The 23,538-nt window shown below is 44.0% G+C and overlaps 1 protein-coding gene across 1 annotated transcript; it reads left to right on the forward strand.

Moving 5' to 3' along the window:
- Nucleotides 1-2,651: 2,651 nt before the first annotated feature.
- On the forward strand, nt 2,652-23,285 carry LOC110078054 (transmembrane protein 45B-like). The gene is made up of 6 exons (XM_020791777.3): nt 2,652-2,809; nt 10,707-10,909; nt 12,523-12,735; nt 17,055-17,239; nt 19,751-19,896; nt 21,944-23,285. Exons 2-6 carry the CDS (start codon nt 10,726-10,728, stop codon nt 22,059-22,061), a joined length of 846 nt encoding a protein of 281 aa, XP_020647436.3. The 5' UTR covers nt 2,652-2,809; nt 10,707-10,725; the 3' UTR covers nt 22,062-23,285.
- The last annotated feature ends 253 nt before the right edge of the window (nt 23,286-23,538 follow it).

Genomic DNA, 23,538 nt, shown 5'->3' on the forward strand with positions numbered 1-23,538 from the left:
TCAGTTATAATCAGAAGAGTAATAAAGGTAAAAGGAAGATATAACAGCCTCTACCACATGGGAGATGGTTGTCCACATGGACCAGGGTCAAGAGCAGAGAAACACATCTGCTCTCAGCAATAGTCAGGGTAGAAGAAGAAAGGGGGAAAACAAGGAGGACAAACAGGAAGGGGGGCAAGCTAGAGGTGTGAAAAAGGACTTTGCTAATTGATTAGTAAGAAAGGAAAGAATTCCTTTAGATCCCAAAGAGGCCTCTCCCACTTACACCCAGTATTACCGGGCATGCAAGATTGTTAATTCCCCCAACACTTCCAGATGTTGCTGCACTGCAGCTCTCAACAACCCTCCTCTGTTAGCGTTGATAGGAATTGTGACTGAACAACACCCGAAAGGCCATCAGCATCCTTCTTTGTTCTAGCGGGAGGATCTGTACATTTGACAGTGTTTGGAAAAGTGGAAATCTTTGGAATAGATTCTGGGGATGTGAAGCTGCATGATTCAAGTGATCTGGTAGATCATACTTCTTAGGACATCCACGTGCTTTTAAATGGGACAGTGGATTTGATCAGATGAAGCCCAAGAGTTCCAGCTGAATCAGGACCGTTCTGATCAGTTCTGCTCCTTTCTGGGCTGAAAAAGTCCCTTGGTAGCCACAAAAAAATGAAGCAGGACCACAGATGGAGCAGCATTAGCCATTTCAGCTTCAGAAAGACAGGAAGAAGCAGCCGCTGGTGCCCACTAAGGCTGTTGATTGAGAAGCCACAGTACGTTTGGGACAAGCCTAGGTTGCCAGGCAGAGCCAGAAGCAAACAAGCTCAGACACACCCAGGCAGGCAGGCAAACGGGCACATGCGCAGCAGAAGAGAAACAGTGGCACCACCACCACCTCCGTTCATGGCAAGCAGGCGAACAGATGCCTCTAGACATGATCAAGGAGGACACGAGTGTAGGTACTATGCTTTCAAGGTCTTTCTCCATGTTCTGCAGAGTGCAGAGAGGCTGCGACGTGGTAGACCAGTTGGCACGTGCCTGCTCACAATTCTTCCACCCTGCCCTGCTAGACTTTGCCCGTGGCATTGTCTGGCTGCTTTGTGCAAAAACTTGCAAGGCAGCAGCATGACATCCCTTGCTTGCAGTAACCAATTAGCACGGTCTGAAGGGGAGATATGTGTCTTAAAGCATAAGAAGGACTCACACATTATGTTCAGAACAAACGATTGTGAAAAGAGGGAAATGAGTCTGATCTGGTATTAACTTTCCTAGACTGCAGCCATCCTCTTCACATATGTAAGAGTAGTGCCATCTGAAGAGAAGGGAAATAGAGACGAGCCCCTTTGGAAACACATGGAGATCTGAATTCTAGCTCCATTGGTTGGTTGGTTGGTTGGTTGGTTGGTTGGTTGGTTGGTTGGTTGGTTGGTTGGTTGGTTGGTTGGTTGGTTGATTGGTAGGTAGGTAGGTAGGTAGGTAGGTAGGTAGGTAGGTAGGTAGGTAGGTAGGTAGGTAGGTAGGTAGGTAGGTAGGTAGGTAGGTAGGTAGGTACTTTATTACAGTCAATGACCAATATCCAAAATAAATATACTGTACGTAAAATGTGCAATATCCAACAATATCCAAAAAGCATATACACAGCCCAGGCCAACGTAGAGGTCGGAAAGGGATGGTCACTCTCGAATCGGCCTTCTCAGCCACACTAGACACTGTTTCAAGTTCTCCATGCAGAGCACGTTACCATACTCTCGAGACTGAAGAATGTCTATCTATATAAACATATACACATACCTAAAATATTGCTGCTACTAGAACTAAAAGCTGGCTAAAAAGACCTTTCCTTCACGGATCTTAATTGCGGCCGTACAAAATTTTGTTAACATTAAACAACATGCTTGTATTTGATCCTGACAGCATCCCTGTGTTTTGCCCTGACAGCAGTAGAAGGGGATCATATGCCTCTGAGTGTCCAGGGAGTAACTTTCTATAAGGTTCGATAAAACTTTCCCGAATTCCAAGATGGAAGGGGCCGTGCAGAAGAACGTGAGTCATTGTTGCTATTCCACCAGCGTTACAAGGGCATTTGCATTGGGCATACAAAATGGTTATAAACTTCTGCTCTTGTTCTGCTGGTGGCAAAGCGCTTAGTCAGGCAAAGGTAAAAGTTCTATGTTGTTTTTGTATTAAGAGTAAATAGAAATAATTAGCCGGCTTGAAAGGTAACAATGCAGAATCAAGAAATATATACTGTTGGAGGTTGTACCTAAAAGTCATGCTGCCTCTAAATCTCCATAATACCTGCACGTTAGCATAAAATGCTAAACTCTGAGATCTGTCATAAGCCTAGATTATGTTTAAAACAAACGAGCAAACAGAAATCTCCTTTTGCTCTCCCCTTGGAGCTTCCATGAGATCAAACTGGTGGTAAACTGGCCACTGCTGATCAATGACACTGAACTAGGGACAAGAGGAAAGGGTGTCCCTAAACTTTGTCACACTGTTGACCAAGTAAATAAGAACTGCCACCATGTGGAGGGGAAACACAGCCAATCGGCATGAAAAGAGAGAATGTGAACAACTGGGCTAATGTCCAGGAGAGAAGGAAGCGTCTCTAACATTAAACAGCAATTTCTCCATGCTCCAATGAATACTTCTCCCCCCCCCCCACTCGGAAGGTGTGGCATCAAGCTTTTTATATCCTGCTGCCTCTCCCTCACCTGGCCTTTACAGCTCTGCCCTCAGAGATTCACCTGCTGAGGGAACAGGTAGACTTTGAGCTTCAGGATAACTGGTGACAGGAACGGACTGCCTGATCCAGGTAAATTCTCTCTGCCTTTTCTGGATGTAGGGATGTGTGAGGTGCTATTTATTGATTTATTGTTTCAGATGGACAGAGACACTGACTAATCAAAAAATAGATATTAATGAAACATTATTGTTATTTTCATTATTCACAGGGGGAAATGAGAAACTAGAATATAAAAATTAGTTGCAAATCTTATAGGCACCGCAAGATCTGAAATCGCTAAAAATTGGAAAAAAGCCCAAGATCTCTCATTGCAAGCATTCACAAGTAAAATATGGCATACATTGCTGATGGAAAAAATGACTAATAAAGTTAGATTACATAGAGGAGAAATAAGCCACAGTAAATTCACTGAAAATTGGAAGCCATTATTAAAATATGCTGACAAAATAGACTTTGAGACATGTGGTTTGAAAAGAAATTTAGATTGTTGGTCGATATTTCTTTAAAAGGTGACGGGGAATGGTATATATGTGATTTGGAGAATTGTGGGGAATAGCTTTGTATTTACTCTTTGTAATATGGTTGATTGTCTTTTCATTCTTTAGAAATAATTTTTTTAAAAAAAAAATTATTGGTTTATTGTTGCCTTTATACCACACCACAGTGTCTGGCCAGATGCCATATGGTGTATTGTGGGGGGGGGGGGGAGAGAAATCAGAACACGCACTACAAAAAAAAAGATCTGATAGAATAGTAACATTTTAGACAGTAAAATCAATTTGTTTTCTAGGAAACACACAGTGCAAGTGAGGCACAAAAAACTAGGATTTGGTTTGTCCTTGTGTAGAATATGAAAATATAGAACAAACAAAACGTATTCTTGGAGCCAAACAGGAACTTCCTCATGTGTGTGTGTGTGTGCGTGCGCACAGGCACACACAGAAAGAGGAGGGAGAGGGTGGGTTTTTTTTTTCAAACGGACTGTTGTACCTTTCTGTAAAATGCAAGGCATCACAGAATGCAATCACTGTGTTTTTGCAGGGACAAGAGGGCACAATAGCCCCGGATAGTTTGTTTGTATCCTAGTGATCAATCAGCAGATCCTTTTGCACTTGCTTTGGGGGGGACATGTCAGTGTGCTTGGCTTCACCCAGGGAAAAGGCATTAGTTTTGTGCTGAGCCATTTTGTACAAACTGGGCTACACAAAGAGGAGAAAAGTTTTGTGTCTTGAGCTTTGTGTTGGAGGTAAGAAGTCTTGTAGAGGTTGTTGGAATATACAGTACTGTGGTTCCCAAGCCTGGATCCCCTAGGTCTTCTTGGACTGCAATTCCCAGAAGCTTTCACCATCAGCTTGGCTGGTCAGGATTTCTGGAATTTGTAGTCCAAGAGCACTTGGTGACTCAAGGTTGCGAACCCCTGCTCTTGTACAATGGCTCCCGACCTTGAATTTCCAGATGTTCTTGGACTAAACCTCCCCAGAAGTCTTCACCACTAACTGTGCTGGCCAGCAGTTCTGGGAGTTCTAGTCCAAGAACGTCTTGGGATCCAAGGTGAGAAAACACTGGTAGAACAACAAAGCATAGGCGTACATAGTGATAGGATAATAATGTAAGCAACTGAGACAAAAACACACGGTCCAGGGTGGGTCATGTGTTTGTTCTTTCCTTCTGCTGATCACACAAGACAATGTCCAATTTGATAAAATCCATGCCCTATCCTCTGCTTTCCATATTTTTTCCCATTCCTCTCAGAAGAGCAGCAATATTTTTCCCCAGTATCTGTTGGGGAGGGGAGAGAATTTCCTATCTGCAGCGTATTTTGTTGGAAAACGCGCACAAGCAGATCGCCTGCACTTCTCTGGCTCTGCTTAGGAGCTTCTGCTGTATGACTGATCAAGGGCTAGAACCAGAAAGGGTGACTTGCTCTCTGCACCGTCTGAAGAAGGTGCCGAGACTCCCAGCTGAGGCAGAGAAAGTTTCTTGCAGGACCCATGTGAACATTCAGTTCTCCCTACTCAAGCCTGATCCAGTGTGGTGCAATGGATAGAGTGCATAGATTAGGGCTCAGGAGGGCTGGATTCAAATCCCTGCTCAGCCATAAAAACTTACTGTGGTTGCGAAGCTTGTAAAACCACTCCCTAAACAAAATCATTTACCTGTTCGGGTAACTAAAAGTCGGTCCAACTTTATAGCACACAACAACTCAAGCTCAACCCCCATCACTAATGTAGCCACACCCAAAGCTACTTGATCATTTTTAAAAGGCTACGAGCAATTTTGAAAGGCTGTAGGTAATGCAAATGGAATATCGTTGTCGTCGTTATGTGTCGTTGGGTTACCCTTGACGTCTGGCAACCTTATGAATGACAAATCTGCAGAATGGCCCACCCACAACCGGATAAGAAATTAAACATTTTTAATAAGCTGAAACAGTGAGCTGCATCTGTAGCACTAGAGGACAAAGAGGGCAAGTTAATGATTAAATGAGTGCACACCCTGGTACAGAGGAACACAGGTAGCAGTAGCAGGAGGTCAAAAACAGCATACAGCAAAGAAATGGTTCAGAAACGTAACAGTCATCCTGAATTACCGTATTTTTCACTCCATAAGACGCACCTTTCCATAAGACGCACCAATTTTTTAGGAGAAGAAAACAGGAAAATATAATCTGTTTTCTTCGCTCCATAAGACGCACAGACTTTCCACCCCCCTGTTTTGTGGGGGGAAAATGTATCTTATGGTGCGAAAAATATGGTAATAATAATAATAATCTTAGAATAGCAGAGCTGGAAGAGACCCTATGGACCATCAAGTTCAGCCCCTGTCAAGGAGGTCCAGTGCAGAATCAAACTCCCAACTTCTGACTCCACAGCCAGACACCTAAATTACTGAGCTATCCAGTCTGAGTCAGTATTCTGGTTTCGCCTACAGTCCACGTAGCTGCTTACAACTGGCTGTGTTTGATAGGCCAGGGAAGTAAGCTGGAACATCTGATCCATTGCAATGTACTGTAATGGTTAGAGTACTTTGCATGGAGTAGTCCAAAGTACTTGGCAGACTGAAGTCTTCATTCAGCCATGAAATATTCCTCATCCTTCTTTCCCAACAGCCTAATTTTCTGGAGAGAAAAATTCCCAGAATCCCCCCAGCAAGCATTCCATTGGGTAATTAGTAAATAACCAACATCTTGTCCAGGTTTTTTGGGGGTACCTGTATACAGTATTGAGGAGTGGATAACCATTCCCTTCTTCCATCCCTCCACACAGAGGTATAACAGGAGGAGTGATGGCCTCTCTGGTACCTGAGGTGTGTGCTTCAGTCTGGAGACCTTGTCTTCCTCAGCAGAGAGGCCAGGACTAGAGTCTTAGGGCACCGTTTGACAACTTAAGGAACTTCTGTGCTTCTTTGGGTTTCAAAGCAGGGAGATACATCTCACTGTGAGCACTGGGCAGTTTGCTTTTTGTTTGTGAATTTCAAAGCCTGGGGAGTCATCTCCATTCATTTCCAGATGACACAATGCTCATTGGCTTAGTATGAAGGTTTTTTTTTTCACCTGTGTTGCCCTTGTACAGCACAGTACAGCAAAAAGGCAGGAGCTGAGGGAGGGGACTCAGGAGAGAGCCGGTAAGTTCATAGACGTAAGTTCATCGCCTCCCCATGTTGCCAGTTGGAACCAGGTGGGGAGTAAAGCACCAGCGTTGCAACTCATGAGGCTTCTTGTAGCACAAGCTTTCCCAGCTGTATTTCCTGATTAGTGGGACTTTACCCAGCTTCTGGGTGCTGGAGTTTTGTTTGCAACCCAGCATGCTATCTGTAGTTTGTGTGACTAGGCTGACTTTTTTTGTAATGGAGTGATTTGATTACCTGTCTATCCAGCACTGACCAATCATTCCTCCTCTGTCTCAGAATTCAAAGAGAGCCCTGCCTCTCTGCTGAGTGTTATTCTCCCTCTTTTTCATATGTTGGAAGCAGTTGCTTGTTTGCTTTTGGTCTGTTTTGTTGGATGCTAAAATGTGTTCAGTAAAGAAAGCAATATGCAAGCGTCTGTAATTTCAAGCAACTGTGTGTAAAGAAATGTTTTTTTATTTTCTCCCACAAATGTCTCAGAGTGAGTTACTGAAACTTTAAGTGCCAGTTAATGAAAAAAGAGATGGACTCTGGGGAATTTGTAACTATTCTCCTCTGTAGATAACTTTACTTCCACTGCACAGCAAAAGAGAATTTTACCATAAATTCAGAACTCTGCAACACTGGGTTTTTTTAAAATCCAGATCCCCCTCATGCTTGTTTTCACAATCATCTGGCCCAGAGGCAGTTCAACCCCTTTCCAACCCTTGCTAGCCCAGCCTTTTTGGCATCACAAGGAAGTTGCCAACCTGACCATCGAACCAAGATTGGCAAATCCGAACATCAACTAGTACAGATTGTCAAATACTGACCATTCTACGAACGTTGGCCAAACTGATCTACTCTTCAGAAGATAACTAGAAAATGTTAATTTCAGGCACTAGCGTGAGGGAGTCAGTTCCTCAGCAATAGTCAGATAGTGTCAGAAAGATTTCAGCCATGAACGAACGTCTAAAATGGCTTTAATCAGGGACAAAATCCTTACTATTATTCTGTGGTACCACATTATATACAGACAGGAACTCCAGCAAAGAGCAAACAGGTCTGCTATCTTGCTAGAGATAAACCAGGAACTCTTTAATGGGGTGGGGGGGTAGCAAGGGAGGAGCCTGTATTTCATTACTGTTACTCACCTTGGTAACTAATCACCAGCCGTGCGAAAAGGCAACTCGGTGTGCTCTTGAGCACAGTGACCATGAAGTGCAGAACTGTACAACCATCAATTGTTTTTCCCTGCCAGGAAAGAAATCCTTCTAGCAGAATAAAGTGAAGGAGGTGGGGGAAAGGGAAGTACACACTCAAATTTGATTTATGCTCCTCACAGTCGTTGCCTAAGAGATGAGCAGTTATTTAGGAGAGCTGGCTCAGCAGGTTGAAATGACGGGCTGAGGAGCTGAGGTCTGGAAACGAGAATCTTTCCTGTGCCTCTTGGGAAAGGGACCCGCCAAGATCACCCGGAGCGTGTAGGACTGGTGGGGTGATGCCCCCTGCCGCCGGTGTGGCCTTGAGCAAGCTGTGTGGTCCCAGAGCACCACCAGAAGGAGGAATTGCTCAACCACCTCCCAGTACGTTATAATAATAATAATTTATTGTCATTGTAAGTATATACACATACAACGAAATTCACAGAATTTCAGAATTCTGCCTCAGAAACCCCGAGAGGGTCACTTGTTTCAAGCCTATGCAGAAAAATGGTAGCTTCTTTTAATTGTGAGGAAGATGCCAAGAAGGGAGAGGAAAATGTGAGAGTAAGTAGAGTCTTCTTTACCTGCAAATGCGCCCCCTTAAGTCCATTTCTTTGAATGCGCATTTGTGTAAAGGGTGTGTGGGCATGTTACAAAATGCCTGGGAAATGCAAACAAGCATTATAAATAAAATCATGCCTGGAAAGAACGAAACCAATCTCCAAATGAGCTGACTAATGCGGATCCTTTGATTATGTAGTCCTTGCACACGCCAAGGGAGCAGCACGATTGTCTTTGCTAGTCTGGTATGCCAAGAAAAGCCAGAAAAACCACCTGGGCTATCTTAGACTGAGCTATGTTTACTCATAAGAAGACCTGTTCTCTGTTGAGAAGAGAAGGAATAGCACGCACGCACGCACACACGTCCCAGGGCACCATATGCTTAATTGCAGATCATCACGTCTGGCCTCAATGCGGCTGCTTGCTACAGTTGGCCAACACAATGGGAAACGAGCAGGGTGCTTTGAAGAGGAGGCATCAAAAGAGCCATCAGAAACAGTTTGTTCTCTCATTGTTCACGAAGAAAGCTGGCAGAGTGCACGAGATATGTAGGTAGGGTCTAGGATCTGTCCAAAAGCACAAACGTAAGTGTTTCCTTTGTTAATGGTGGCGGAACAGCCTGCCTTGGAGAGCAGTAGTACAAGGCTATGTGTGCGTATAATGTTATGGGTCTAGGCAAGAGGCACTACACATCCATGCATTCATGCTTTGACTGTTCCTTAATCATGGGGTTAGAAATGCACAATGCTTCATTCCCACAGAGTAGTGTAGTTGTCTGAGTCTTATAGCGAGCCTTGGGGGATCTAGGTTCAAGGGCCCACTTGGCCTGGGGCACGCTGGATGATCTAGGGCTCAGTGTCTCTCTCAATCTAGGGTTGCCTCAGGTCTGAAATCCAGGATTGAGGGGTGGGTCTTTGTGATGTCACAGGGATGGAAACACATGATGTCGCAAGCTGGACCCTTGTGATGTCACAGAGATGAGGCAGCCAAAGGTTTGGAAAGAATTGGAAACTGCCATCCAAGCCTGCTGATTCTGGAAATTCGTAGGAGGAGAATCCAGAGAAATGGGCACAAATTGGAGCAAATTCCGACTGCCTAGAATAATAGAGCAGCCTAGAACCTGTGGAGGGGGAAGGGAGAGAGGGAAGGAAGAGCCTGTTGTTTTTTATCCACCAGACAGGCAAAGATAAGTGCTCCCTACAGCTGCAGTGGTTAGCTGACATCTCACGCTACACATGGCATGGGGGAATTTGTTCTAGGCCCTTTGCTGCTGAGGTTTCCAGGCACTGTACCCATGTTGGTAGGGCCTGAACAACAACAAGGCTCAAAAGCTGCAATGACGAGGTTTCATTCCTTCTCTTTCCTCCAATAACCTGTTTCCTGAAGGGTCTGGAGAAGGAGATCTCCTGCTTGAGTGGAGCTTTATATATAAGCAAGAACCCCAATTTTCTAGGGTCCTTTTTATATGTATAATCCATAAATGTTGCTATGTTTCTATTTAAATAAATAGCATTGTGCTATTATATTATTGTTTTATTGCAGCACCTTCCAGGTCTTTTTACAGACTCCAAAACACCAAATGTAAGAGCAGGTGTGATGTCATGGACAGGGTGTTGGACTAGAACGGAGGAGACCTCAGATCAAATCCCTGCTCAGCCATGTTTAATAGTGGTGCCAATTGAAAGCCACTATTCGAATGTTTCACCGACAGTACCATGAAAAAAATATTAAGGCCATCAGAAGTCAGAAGCTACTTGATGATGCAGAACAATAACAAACTGCCAGAATAATTGGTACTTAGAGGTATAGTGATGATGATGTGTGTTGTACATGCTCAGCTTCTCAACAGTGGCTGAGCCCTAACAGAGGGTCTGGACTGTCCTCTGCTGAGGGTATAAGTACTTCTGAGGGTGCTGAGAGGGTCTGACGTTCTTAAGGGATCCTCTAGAGAGGCTCAGCAGTGATCAGTCCATCTCAAAAGTGAAGGCAAACAAAACTTGAAAGGGACAAGTGGTGTTCTAAAGCAGAGGTCCCCAACTTTTTTAGCCCTGTGGACCGGCTGGGGAAGGTGGGGCACCCCCTGCGTTCGTGTGCATGCGTGAAGATGTGTGTGTGTGCTTGTGTGCATGCACAAAGGGCGATGCAGCTCTCGTGCAGGTGCTTGCTTGTGCGCATGCCGAAAGGGCAGCACAGCACTTGTGCGGGCATACATGCAGGCACAAACAGGCTGTGCGGAGGTGAGTGCGTGCAGGAGGACGGGGCGGGAGGTCTCTCTCCACGGCCTAGTCCGGCTCAGGCCATGGACCAGCACCGGGCCACAGACCGGGGATTGGGGACCTCTGTTCTAAAGCCATAGATTATGGCCAAAACCCAGAAGATCCAGTCAAAGAATGTATTCCAGACAAAACAAAATTTCAGCAAAATATATATTTTTTTAATTCAGATCTCACCACCAACAAAAGGAAAGGGGGAAGAGCCATGTCATTTCCGCGCCGTATTCCAGTTGCCCCTCAGTTTCAGTTATCATTGGTATTCATTTTTTAGAGTCCGTCAGTTCTAGAATCTTTCACCTGGCTTCTCTTTCTCTCGTGTAGGTTCTGTGAGTTGACCAAAATGGCAAATTTTAAGGGCCATGCTCTTCCAGGCAGTTTCTTCCTCCTCTTTGGCCTCTGGTGGTCTGTGAAATCTGTACTGAAGCACCACAGCAAGAAACTGAACAAAAATGGCCGTGTGCACCCGGGCTTTGACCAGGTGGAAATCATTGAAGGCGTGGTCAAAGTCATCTTTGCAACAATAGGTAAAGCTCAAAATTTAAGGATTTATTGAATACCTGGGGTGCCATTGTTTCAGCTAGATCTGGCATCGTACTTGGAAAAATTACCTTTTTGCGAATAAAACTCCCATGGCCAGGATTGTAACTTTTGTAAGCTGCCCTAACAATAGGAATGATGTGACATCTAACTTGTCCTCTAGACCAATAATCTTGTAGGTTGATTAATTGGTCATGGTTGATTAATCCATTGTGGCTGCAATCCTCTACGCAGCTCATTTTGCTCAAGAGACCAAGCTCATTTGGCTCAAGACATGCACAGGATTGGTTTGTCAAGTCATACAAATCTTCATAGAAGAAATATTACCATAGCAAAATATTATAGATGCGTACAGTTTCTAGACGTATGTGCTTTAAAAATAATGGCCAGCATTCTGTTGAGTTTCCATTGAGTGGAAAATCTTCTTCTAGGGGCCATCCTGGGATTCTTCTCCTGGGATGCTCAGTGGAGAATTGGACTCCCAGCCTCTGACTCCACAGCCAGATACCTATCTCACGGAGCTATCCACCCAGCTAGTTTACTATTTTTATTTGTTGTTGTTATGTGCCATCAAGTCAGAACTGACTTACAGCGACTCTGATAGGGTTTTCAAGGTAGGTGAGATATTTAAGGAATGGTTTTACGAGTTCTGCACCAGCTCCACACCCCACTTAGCCATGAAAACTCAAAGTGGGTTGTGGAGCTGGTAAAACCACTCCTTAAATATCTCACCAACCTTGAACATCCTATCAGGGTCACTATAAGTCAAGTTCCGATTTGATAGCTGGTAACATCAAGAAATAGAAAACCACTGTCTATTTTGGTCATGCTTTACTTAATTGAGACTCTTAACTCTTTCTCTCCAGGGCTTTGTGAATTTTGAAAAAGCCAGTAGTGATGTAGACCCATTTTCATAAAGTAAAATACAGTGGTGCCTCGCTTAACGAGCACTTCGTTTAACGACAAATCCGCATAGTGATGAATTTTTTGCTATCGCAAAAGCGATCGCATTGCGGTGTTTTTAATGGTAAAATATCGCTTTGTGATGATCGGTAAGCTGTTTCGCTTACCGATTTTCGCATAGCAATGTTTTTAGAACAGCTGGTTGGCGGTTCTAAAATGGCCGGCGGGTAAAAAAAATGGCCACCCGTTGTGTTTTCGCACCCATTCCTCACTTACCGGGCAGCGAAAATGGCGGCCGTATGGAGGATTTTCACATAACGGTGAGTTTTTTGGCCATAGGAATGCATTAAATGGGTTTTAATGCATTCCTATGGGCTTTTTCTTTTCGTATAACGACGAATCCGCATAGCAACGATTTTTCTGGAACGGATTATCGTCGCTATGCGGGGCATCACTGTATTAGAAAAAAATATATATAAAGCAAATGACACCTTCCTGCTTTGGAAAGCAACCGGGCAGACAGGAAGCTGAGCATTCCAATGAATGACAGAATAGTTGCTTCCACTGGTCAGGAAGCTACCATGCTCTTTAATGTACCATGGTTCTTGCGTGGCCTTCTGATTAACCTTGACCCCATTCCCCTTTCAAAGAATTTTCTTTTGGATATCTCTGCTCATTTTCCACCTCTCTTGCTTAGGAATTCTTGCTGAGCAATTTGTACCTGATGGGCCCCACATGTACCTCTTCAGTGGGGAGCCACGTACTTGGGTGAAGTTGATGAACTGGCAACACTCCACCATGTACCTGTTCTTTGGCCTCTCAGGCGTGATGGACATAGTCACCTATTCTTCAGCCAAAATACCTCTGGGACTGGATCGTCTCATGCTCGCTGTTGCAGTCTTCGTTGAAGGTATGTAGGTGGAGATAGATGGATTCAGGTAGAGACTCATGTTTCTAAGCAACAGCAACCAGTGGGCCTCAACAGAAGGATATGTAGCCAGGTGGTTGGTTCCCAACCTTGGGGCTGCAGATGTTCTTGGCCTACAACTTCCAGAAATCCATGACTGCACTGTTAGTGGTGAAGGCTTCTGGGAGTTTTAGTCCAAGGGTTCTGGGGACCTAAGGTTGGGAACCACTGCTCTAGGTGAACATACACAAACCAATTCATACCACACCATGGGAATGCTATATTTTTGGACTACAGCTTGTAGAATTCCCCAAGTAGCATGGACATAGCAGAAATCTCCTCCATCACCTGTTCCCAAACTCTAATCCCTCCCATCACTAACAAATCAGGTTAGTTCTATTGTTCCTCCTTGTTTGTGAGGAACATTCTGCATCTGTTGTAGCCATCAGCATACCTGCACAGAAGTAAATCAGCTCTGTAATGCAAAGCATTTTGAAGTGGTTTGATGTTCAGCAAGTAATAAAAATCCATTTGCTTTATGAGCAACCTGGATAAGAACTTAAAACTGGCAATTCTACATTGTTCATGTAGAAAGCTCAGATGTCTGCATTTTTAGACTATGATTTAGGGCCAGACTGTTGGGAGCATTGTGATGAGTATCTGTCCTTCAGTATGTACAGTCTAATGACCAGGTCCTAAATGGAAAAGTTAAAGGCAGCTGGGACTTGTTACTAGCCTCCTAATTAGCAGCTAGCAGCTTAATGGCAAGGATCAAGCCGTTGGCCATGCGTCTTTGGCATGACATAAAACTAGAGACTACTCTCATGTCACCGTAAATGGTGAGAAGAGGTCACACCTAGTTTATGTCACTTGAGTCACTCTGACATCCAGAGAGTAACTAGGGCCCTCTTTAAGCAATGCTGAGCCTTGCCTGCTCTCACCGGGACGGAACCAAGCAGGAGATCCATTGATGGAGATCCTGCACATACCCTGTCTTCTCCTCATTATTTCCATGCAGGCTTGGAGCCTCATTTTCTGGGATCCTTTGTCTTATATATTGCAAGTTCATTACAGCCTAAGACAAGGTGTAGTATGTTTCTTCTGTGGAAGGTGTTACGCAACATCAAGTTGAATCCAATTCATGGTAAACCTGGTAGGATTTTCAAGGCAAAAGAGATGTTTTGGGAGTTATTTTACTAGTGTTATCCTCCTCACACCCCAGTGAATTTTCACAGTAAGGATTTGAACCCAGGTTTCCTATGTCCTGACTCATCACTATCCACTGCACTACACGGGTTATAATGTTTCCTATGGAATTCTTTAATGTTGTGCAGTCAACCTCAGATAATATTTTGTAGTTTTATGGGAGTGAGGGTAAAAACTACAGAATAATTTAAGTGCATGTTACCGGCAGAGTAAGAAGAGCCTTCTAAATGTTCAGGTATACATACAAAGGTCCTTCATAAACAGAGTCTGCAAAAGTATGGCCAGTTGTATCCATATAGATCTGTGTTCAACCCCTTCACTTAAAAAGTGTAAGAGGAGACAGAGAGAAAGAAAGACAGACGGAGCATGCATTTTCCAAACTTTTACATGTGTAGCTGACAAGGTTTTGAAGGTGGTGACAGGTGACATGCCCAAGACTACTGGATGAGTTCTGTTCATGAACAGGGACTTCAACCCAGACTTCCTCCAGTCCAACTCCTATGTGCTTATCCCTGTATCATACAGATTGGATTAACACACTAGCCTGCAGCCATTGTCACCCCTAAAGCTACAATATTTATAAATAAGGTAAAGGTAAAGGTTCCCCTTGACAATTTTAGTCCAGTCGTGTTCAACTCTAGGGGGCGGTGCTCATCCCCGTTTCCAAGCCATAGAGCCAGCATTTTGTCCGAAGACAATCTTCCGTGGTCACATGGCCAGTGCAACTTAGACACGGAACGCTGTTACCTTCCCACTGAATTGGTCCCTATGTATCTACTTTCATTTGCATACTTTTGAACCGCTAGGTTGGCGGGAGCTGGGACAAGCGACGGGCGCTCACTCCGTTGTGTGGATTCGATCTTACGACTGCTTGGGCTTCTGACCCTGCAGCACAGGCTTCTGCGGTTTAGCCCGCGGCGCCACCACATCCCTTTCATTTATAAATAAGTCTTATTAAATCTTTCTTATGAAATTCTGATTAGAGATTCTGTTTGTGTTTGTGTCCTCACACCTTGACCTTTATAGATATCCTCACAAAGCATGATCTCACAGCCATAGTCAGTTTCAGCAGGATGAATTTTGTATAAGCATAGGCACCTCATGGTCCCCCTCCACTGAATTTTGGGATAAGGCAAGGTCCCCATACTTGTTTTACGAGCTGGCATTACATATAAGCCTATGGAATCTTGTATTTCACACTAAATTACCTCCGTTTTCATGCAGCTTACCTCACTGGGAGTTCTGATTTACCATATCCTTGGAGTCTGACACAGGCAGGTGGTCGGTGGAAAATAATATGCTAGGTTCTTTATCAAAATGTTCTCTTTTTAGAAGAAAAAAACTCTTGTTTGCTCTTTTAACACTTTTATTATATGTTTTGGTTAGCTACTTTGAGCCAATATTTAAAGTTAAAAGTGTAACATAAACTAGTTTCTTCTATCCCTTCTTCTCCAACTAGAGATTGGACATCATCATACCTTCTCTGGTTTTGGATGGACAGCTTGAGACAATTGTGCTGTGTGGAATTCAAATCGGTCTCCCTGCTTCTTCTGCCAAGATATTACTCTTTTTCTTGCACGCCACTTCCCATTTCTTTTAGTATGCATGACCATCTGTAACAAGTTGTAATTTTTGTTCCTCATTACGTGACCGAAGCTTCCTCCATTTTACGATTCTCTATGGTCATTCACTTTAGTAATTCTCTTTTGGTCGCCTTCTTGTTCTGAGACATTCTCAACATCCTGAAATAAGTCAGTTCAAGGCAAGTAAGACAGAGTTGCAGCCAGTGAGATTAATTATGACAGAGTCTAGTCCAGTAAGCGTAACTTCAAGGCAGGCACTCCAGAGATTGCCTTGAACAGGACAAAAGCAGTCAGTCTCTTGGACTGAGGACCATGACATGATTGGCTGTAGAGATCTCATCAATGGAAGAGACGTTGCTGCTACTTTGGCCAAGTCAATTGGCCACCATAAGGCCAGGCAATCGAGTCTTGATGTTAGTTCCACTCTTCTCTAGATCTTCTCTGCTCCTAAAAAACCCGGCTATTTTAATGGACCTATAATATATTGGTTCTGTATAGCCATAGGCACAAATTAAAAATTAATCACCAAATTTGTTCAAAAATAACAAATTTGTCTATTTGTATTCATACGAATCAGTGCTCCCAATGAATCACAAATAAAGTTTAGCGATTTTTGATTTGTCAATTTGTTCAGCTATAAAAGCACCCTCAGCACCTAGAAACACCACAATTGCAAGGAAGCTTCCTCTGACTCTTCTTCTTCCCATCTCTAGTTCTGTAGTCTGCATCCTTAAGCTCCTATGGCATAGGGTCAACGAAAGCTGCTCTGAAACAGATTCTTCTGAATCCAAGAAATCCAGGAAAGGCAACATCCTTTCTTCTGGAAAAGATGGTGGCACACTTTCAATAGGTCCCTCTTTCCCATCCATCTCTCTGTCTCTGTGTTATATTATGGGTTGAGGATAAAACATTTGAAAGAGAGATTATTTGAGTCTGGCTACTATTCCTTCTGGCATGCTCTGGTCCATGGGGTCACGAAGAGTTGGACACGACTAAACAACAAGAACAACTATTCCTCCAGCCACTGTATTTGGTACATCTATGGTCTAAAGCAGTGGTCCCCAACCTTGGGCCTCCAGATGTTCTTGGATTTCAACTCCCAGAAATCCTGGCCAGCAGAGGTGGTGGTGAAGGCTTCTGGGAGTTGTAGTTCAAGAACATCTGGAGGTTCACAGTTGAGGACCACTGGTCTAAAGAAGTCAAAATTTGCCGATACCCTGTGGGAGGTTCACTGTGCTTTATATAAGTAATTTAAATATAATAATTTCCTTCATGACTAGATTCAGCAGATTTGATAATATTTCCTCAGACTTGGGGGACCTAAAAGGAATGGCATGAAGCACACTTTTGAGAAACTCATCATCAATGAGGTATGAATTCTGTGTCTGCATATTTGACCCAGAAGTGACACTAAAGCGCCTTTAGTGTTCCAAAATATTAGAATGTAAAAGCATTGATGGCCTCTCCTAGTAAGTATCAAGTGCTCTTATTTTTTGCTGCTGCAGTTCTCAACATGGCCGTGCCTTTCCACAGGCTTCCTTTTCTACTTCCACGTCAGCAACCGGCCAATGCTGGATAAGCATATCCATTCTCTGCTCCTGACGGCCATCTTCGCTGCAGCCATCAACATCTTCCTTGAAGTCTTCCTGAGAGACAACGTCATCTTGGAACTCTTCCGAGCAAGCCTCACAATTCTGCAAGGAACCTGGTTCTGGCAGGTTGGCCATGTTTGGATTTCCTTTTTATCACAGCATGCCGAAAAAACTGATGCAACGCCCGGTGAAATTCCAGGAAACTAAAGGTTTTGGGCTGCATATTGGATAACTCAAGGTTAGGCATGAGCAATGCATGCCCTGGAGTTCCTGGTGCCCCACACTGGATCCACAGCTCTATCAGATTCACTACCATCCAAGAAGTATGGTTTTGCCGAACAAAGAAAAGATGAGCGCTCCTAGAAAACACTCAGAGAAGTACTGTAGTTCATCTTTAATATACATTAGAGTGCATTCTGCAGTGTTTCAAACCAAGAGGACATCTGCCATCTTCTGCTCCTCCCCTATTTTTCCCAAGTTGGGGACCCAAATCTGCCAAAGTTCTGCTCTGGGTTGAAGAGATCCATGAAATGGTTAATCCCCTAGGCTGTGCCATAAAAATAAGATTCTCCATACCGGAGAGGTTTCTCTTGTGATGTTCTGGTCCTGTTTCCAAAATGGAATGGATGCATTCAAAGAAGTGCATTATTGCCACTTCTTGCATTCAGATTTAGCCCAGACTAAATCTGTCTCTGCCCAGCTTGGCACGGCTTTCAGCTACTCCCATTGGTCTGTGCCCCCCTCCCTTAGTGATGTGTAAGTGCACACTAATCATTTAAAATACCCCAAAAATGCAATCTTCATGACATTATCCACATGAATGCATCCAGATTGTCTCCTTGGTGGAATTATATTGTAGTGCAGGAGCAGAACAGGCAGCAGTCAAAAAGTCTGCAAACAGAGCATTAATTCCGCTAATCATTTGTGCAATCAAGAAAATCTTTTGGCTAGTGTTCTATCAGTATATCCATGACTGTATTTTGCCCCTGTTTTGCTCTTTGTAATTATCTCCAGGCCAAACTTAAAGTTCTGGGATTAACATAACAAAGCTCTAAATGGTTTTAAGTAAAGGTTCCCCTTGACATTTAGTCCAGTCATGTCTAGGGGGCAGTGCTCATCCCCGTCTCCAAGCCATAGACCCAGCATTTGTCCATAGACAGTTTTCATGGTCACATGGCCAGCGTGACTAGACACGGAACGCCATTACCTTCCCACCAAGGTTGTACCTATTTATCTACTCGCATTTACATGCTTTCGAAGTGCTAGGTTGGCAGGAGCTGGGAGAAGCAATGGGTGCTCACTCCGTCATGTGGATTCGATCTTACGATGGCCAGTCTTTTGACTTTGCAGCACAGAGGCTTCTGTGGTTTAACCCACAGTGCCACCACATCCCACATCTAAATGGTCTCAAATGGCTTTAAATTGAGACTAGTTTATGCAGACAATCAACTATCTCCATACATACACTCCTGGATCTTAAAATAATCTTGTGAGGCTCTTCCCTGGGCTGGAAGAATAGTGATGTCTTGCTTAACAAGGATAATCGTTCCAACGAAATCACTGTAGAGCGAAATCCTCGTTAAGCGAAATAAAAAATCCCATTGAAATGCATTGAAAACCCGTTCAATGTGTTCCAATGGGCTGAAAACTCACCGTCCAGCAAAGATCCTCCATGGGGCGGCCATTTTAGGTTCCTGTATAGTGAGGAATCCGTCCAAAAACACAGCAGGGAGCCATTTTACACAGTGGGCAGCCATTTTGAAGCCACCAATCAGCTGTTTTAAAAACGTTGTAATGTGAAGAATCCGTTCCTAAAGCAGGGAACTGATCATCACAAAGCAGATTTACTCACCCTTAGCTGCGAACAGGCATGAACCCACCTGAAAACACATCCTGTTTTAATGAAATCCCCCATTAAAACAACCAAGAAAATTTATGTTAAAGCAACCAACAGGATTTAGCCTTGAGCCTTAGAAATCCCAAGGCGCGCTCTCACCGATTGGGTGACTCCGCTGGGAAGGGAGCACTTGCCTTCCCCCAGCTTGAAATGATCTGTTATTTTAATGATCCCAGAGAGACAGAAGGCCTTGTAGCAGCATGCAAAAGGAAAGTGAATTAGGCTTGTGGGTCATGCTGAAGTCTCACACCTCTTGTCTGCCCAGGAACAGGGGCCAAAATCACACACTTCAGACAGATCCTCTCATGGGTTCCACCCGGGAAGCCTTTCAAGAGGCATAAAAGTGGAAAGCAATCCCTACTGTAGTTAAAAGAAGAATGTATTGGGCAACAATAGGGCTTCACATCATGTGCAGCAACAGGAGTTGCTGTGGAGTCCACCCAGTTTTTCTGAAGTGTGTGGTTTCAGACCAGGTTGTCGCTGCCAATGGCATTTCACCCGGCCATTGTTAGACAAAGCAATTTCTTCCTGGGGGCCATCTCAGTTGTGGAATACTCCCATTTGACTCTGAGTCAGAGTATCAATGTCATTACGACATAGCTTTTACACAGCCAATAAACAGAGAATGGGTACATGGCTTTGTGCTGGGCAGCTTCCAGAACACAAGTTTGCCGTTTGCACCCTACTCAAAACATTTCCCCCTTGGATCTGCTTCAACGTGTGTGCATGTCTTTCCCCAGATAGGTTTTGTGCTGTTCCCACCATTCGGAGGGCCGGAATGGGACGAAAATGACCACGACAACATGATGTTCATCACCATGTGCTTCTGCTGGCATTACGCCCTAGCCATCTTCATTATGGCTGTGAATTATATACTGGTGCAATGGTAAGTTTTCTGGGGTATGAAAATGTCTCGCCCCCATCTGTGCAGGCACTGCCGAAACCACCAAACCGAGTGAAAAGAGCTCAGTGAATTGGTCAGTTTCCAACGGAATATAGAAAAGCTCTGTTTTGGCTCTTGCGCCCCAGAATGCTTTCACGAGCATGACCAGTGTTCCTGTCGGCTGTGGGATTGGCAGTGTGGAACCCAGTACTTATCTTTAGGCATCCTTCAGTCTCGAGAGACTATGGTAACGTGCTCTGTATGGAGGGCTTGGAACAGCATCTAGTGTGGCTGAGAAGGCCAATTTGAGAGTGACAATCCCTTCCACACTGAAGACAAATCCAATCTGTCCCCTTTCCAGCTCCCTGATTTTGCTGCTTTCGTGACTGCCTCTTTGCCTCGGCCTGCTGGACAAGGGTCTCTTCAAATTGGGAGAGGCTGTGATGCACCGCCTGCCTCCAGGCTGAATGCTCAGATGTCAAGGTTTCCCATCTGTTGAGGTCCATTCCTAAGGCCTTCAAATCCTGCTTGCAGATATCCTTGTGGTCTCCCTCTGGGGTGATTTCCCTGCACTAATTCTCCATACAGGAGATCTTTTGGAATCCGACTATCAGCCATTCTCACAACCAGTACTTATACTGATCTTAGAACTGCAGGGCTGGAAGAGACCTTATGGATCATTGAGTCCAGCCTCTGTCAAGAAGACACTGGGGAATCAAACTCCCAAATTCTGACTCTGCAGCCACTGAGCTATCCAGCAGTTAATAGTGACTCAGGGCAGCAAAGTCAAGACAAGGAATCAGTGGGGCTCTTTTAGACAACTCAAGTGCGGCCAGTTGTTCAGACCAACAAGCTATGCATGCAAATACAGGAATCCAATCTGACTATTATGGTGAAGCTCCTAAATTTTCTGAGTAAGGCAAGGCCGATGAGCTTCATTAACCCTTTCCGGCCTTTGCCTCTGTGGTCCTGCAGCTCACCAGCAACAGTCCAACCTTAACCTGCCTTAGAACTTTTTCTGTGGCTGGAGAAACAAAGACATATGAACTTTGGGTCCATAGCATGTTTTCTCAGCATGGCATAATAAGGTAGACACCCACCACCCAGAAAAAATGATAAAACTTTCCTACTAGGGTACATCAATTCAGGATATTTTGCATTGCTGAATGGGCAGCTGGTCAGTGCTGAGCACCCCTTTCTTGCTCTCTTCCCTTTTCTTATTGCTACCCCTTCTCTTCTGTTATGTACTTCCCTTTCTCCCTCTTCTTTCCCATCAAGCAGACAGCTAGAGAAGGAAGCAGAGCTTGGAAAGTTTTTTATTTAAGTAATTTGTCCTAGTTAACATTATAGAACCCTGCCAACAACTTGCTTTCAATTATAGTTACAGCTTTAAAATAATGTTACCTAGTCATTATCACAAACTAATTATTATGAATGGTTGTTGTAGGTTTTCTGGGCTGTTTGGATGTGTTCTGGAGATTTTTCTTCCTAATGTTTCACCAGTCTCTGTGGCCGGCATCTTCAGAGGACTGGAGTCAGAACTAAGTCTGTGTTCTGGTGTAGTGTGCAGGATATCCATCAGATCCTAGCTGTGAAAGTCTTCAAGAATATATTAATTATTATGAATGTTACACCTAACTTTTTAGTTACTTAAAAATATACCTGCATGCTGTTAGCTGCTGGGCTGTAGTACAGTCATACGTAATCAATGTCTTCTCACACACCCGTAGCAATGAAAGTAATCCAAGCAGGTCCTGTTACAAAGCATGTCCAGTTACACCTTAGGAACTGTGTTGTACCTCACTAATGATACAATTGTAATGTAATTTAGTTAGGCTATAATTATAGTAAAAAGAGGCTTTGACAACTCATTACTTGTAACTAGTTACAGGACGAACGTTTTTTGATAGAGGTTTGAACCAACACCTTGCAGAGGGATGTGCAACTGGTGAGGACCGGGGGTTACTCCTTCCTGCATTAGAGAAATATTTATCCCTGCTTAAACCAGTGTGTAAACCATTATACGAACTGTGTTTGCCATTGTTCCCAGGTGTACCAGGAGCTGTAGAAGGAACAACCAAGAGCTAGAGTTGAGGCTTGGGACCTTAAAACAGAAGTGTTGGAAGAATGATCATGCGACCCTCTTAAATGGATCGGATGAAGAATGACCTATCCTAGTTGCCTAAGACGATTTCTTCAGTTTCCAAAGGATCTGAGATTCACACAGTCTGAATGTCCCAAAGATGAACTGCTATCCAAGAAAATCAGAGAATACATTTTCCAAAGGCTTTCCGCTGTTTGCCGCAAAGCTATCTGGACTGTGAGAAAGATGGTGCTCCCCCAAGTCCTGAAATGTACCCTTGAGTTCACTCCATTTTCCTAAACCATGGAAAGCTTGGTGCTCGGTGGAAATGTACACGGGGTGGGTTTCCTTTGGAAGGAGGTCACTGGAAGCTGGAACATTTCCCCGTATTTCTGTATCGATGAGGACACGCAAAGAGAGACTGCTTGAGACACATCAGCAGCCAACCCAACTGCCCTATGACAGACGTCCAGACAGAGGCAGCTCTAGAATACAAGAAGTTCTCTTTTTTTAAGGGAAAAAAAACAGGTTCTGAAGTTCCAGACGGCACTGGTGTTGAATCGTGCTAGGCCTTAGGTCTAGGAAGAACTGGTTCCAAGTTCTAGTTCCTTGTGTCACCGCTTCCTCATCCTTTTCAACCTCACAACACTATGAGCGTTTACAAAAACCCAACTCTTGTTTAGCGTTGGGACTGGTCTCCAAGTTGCCTTGATGGAAATGCTAGAAACTCAAAGTGCACTTATAACTGACCTGATCTGGATAATCACTCCCTGGTTGGCTCAACCAGTGCCAAAATGTATAGCTTCCCAGGTTCAGTGACCTCCTTCCATTGGTAGATGGTGTGCCAAGGAACCTATGAACATTTCCTGTTCTTCTGCATACGTCGCCAAGGATGCCGAAAAACAATAGAATAATTATACATTGTTTATTAATGTGGATTTCTCTCCAGCATACCTGGTGTTTACTGGGGTCCCACACAAGAGTCTAATCTGGATGACACTCAACCCTCTGGCCTGGTTGAACTCTGGATGCTGGGATGAGATTCCCTTGAAGCCAGAGATTTACAGAATAAGACCCAGAAGCAATATGCGGAATCCTGGTGATTTTTACCATCCTGCCCTGAGGGGGGGGGGGGGGATGAACTTTATTGGTTGCCAATAGAGGGTGGTTCCTTAAGGAGTTAAAAAATAGAAACAAGTAGAGGGTGCTTCCTTAAGCAGGTAAAAACTGTACTCTGCCCTCAAAGAGCCAAAAGATGACATATTCTTTCAAAAAGGGGGATATGCTGCCACACTTCATTTTAGTAAAAAAAAAATTCATTGGAAAAAAGCAGAGGGAGAAATGAAAGGGATGGACAACATGTGCCTGTGTACAGGATAAACCTAGGAAACCAAAATACGATTATCTTGGTGTCTCGGTTTTTAACCTTTTACTGGAAAAAAGAGCTTTTTATTTTAGTTAAACTCCTATTAGAGTCCCTGCTCCTGGTTCTGATCTTTGCTTTATGCTTGTGACACATCGCACTAGTCTAAGTTATTGGAGAGCGGTGAGTAAGGGGATCA

The sequence above is a fragment of the Pogona vitticeps genome, chromosome 8 (genome assembly GCF_051106095.1).
Source record: "Pogona vitticeps strain Pit_001003342236 chromosome 8, PviZW2.1, whole genome shotgun sequence".
Lineage (NCBI taxonomy): Eukaryota > Metazoa > Chordata > Lepidosauria > Squamata > Agamidae > Pogona > Pogona vitticeps.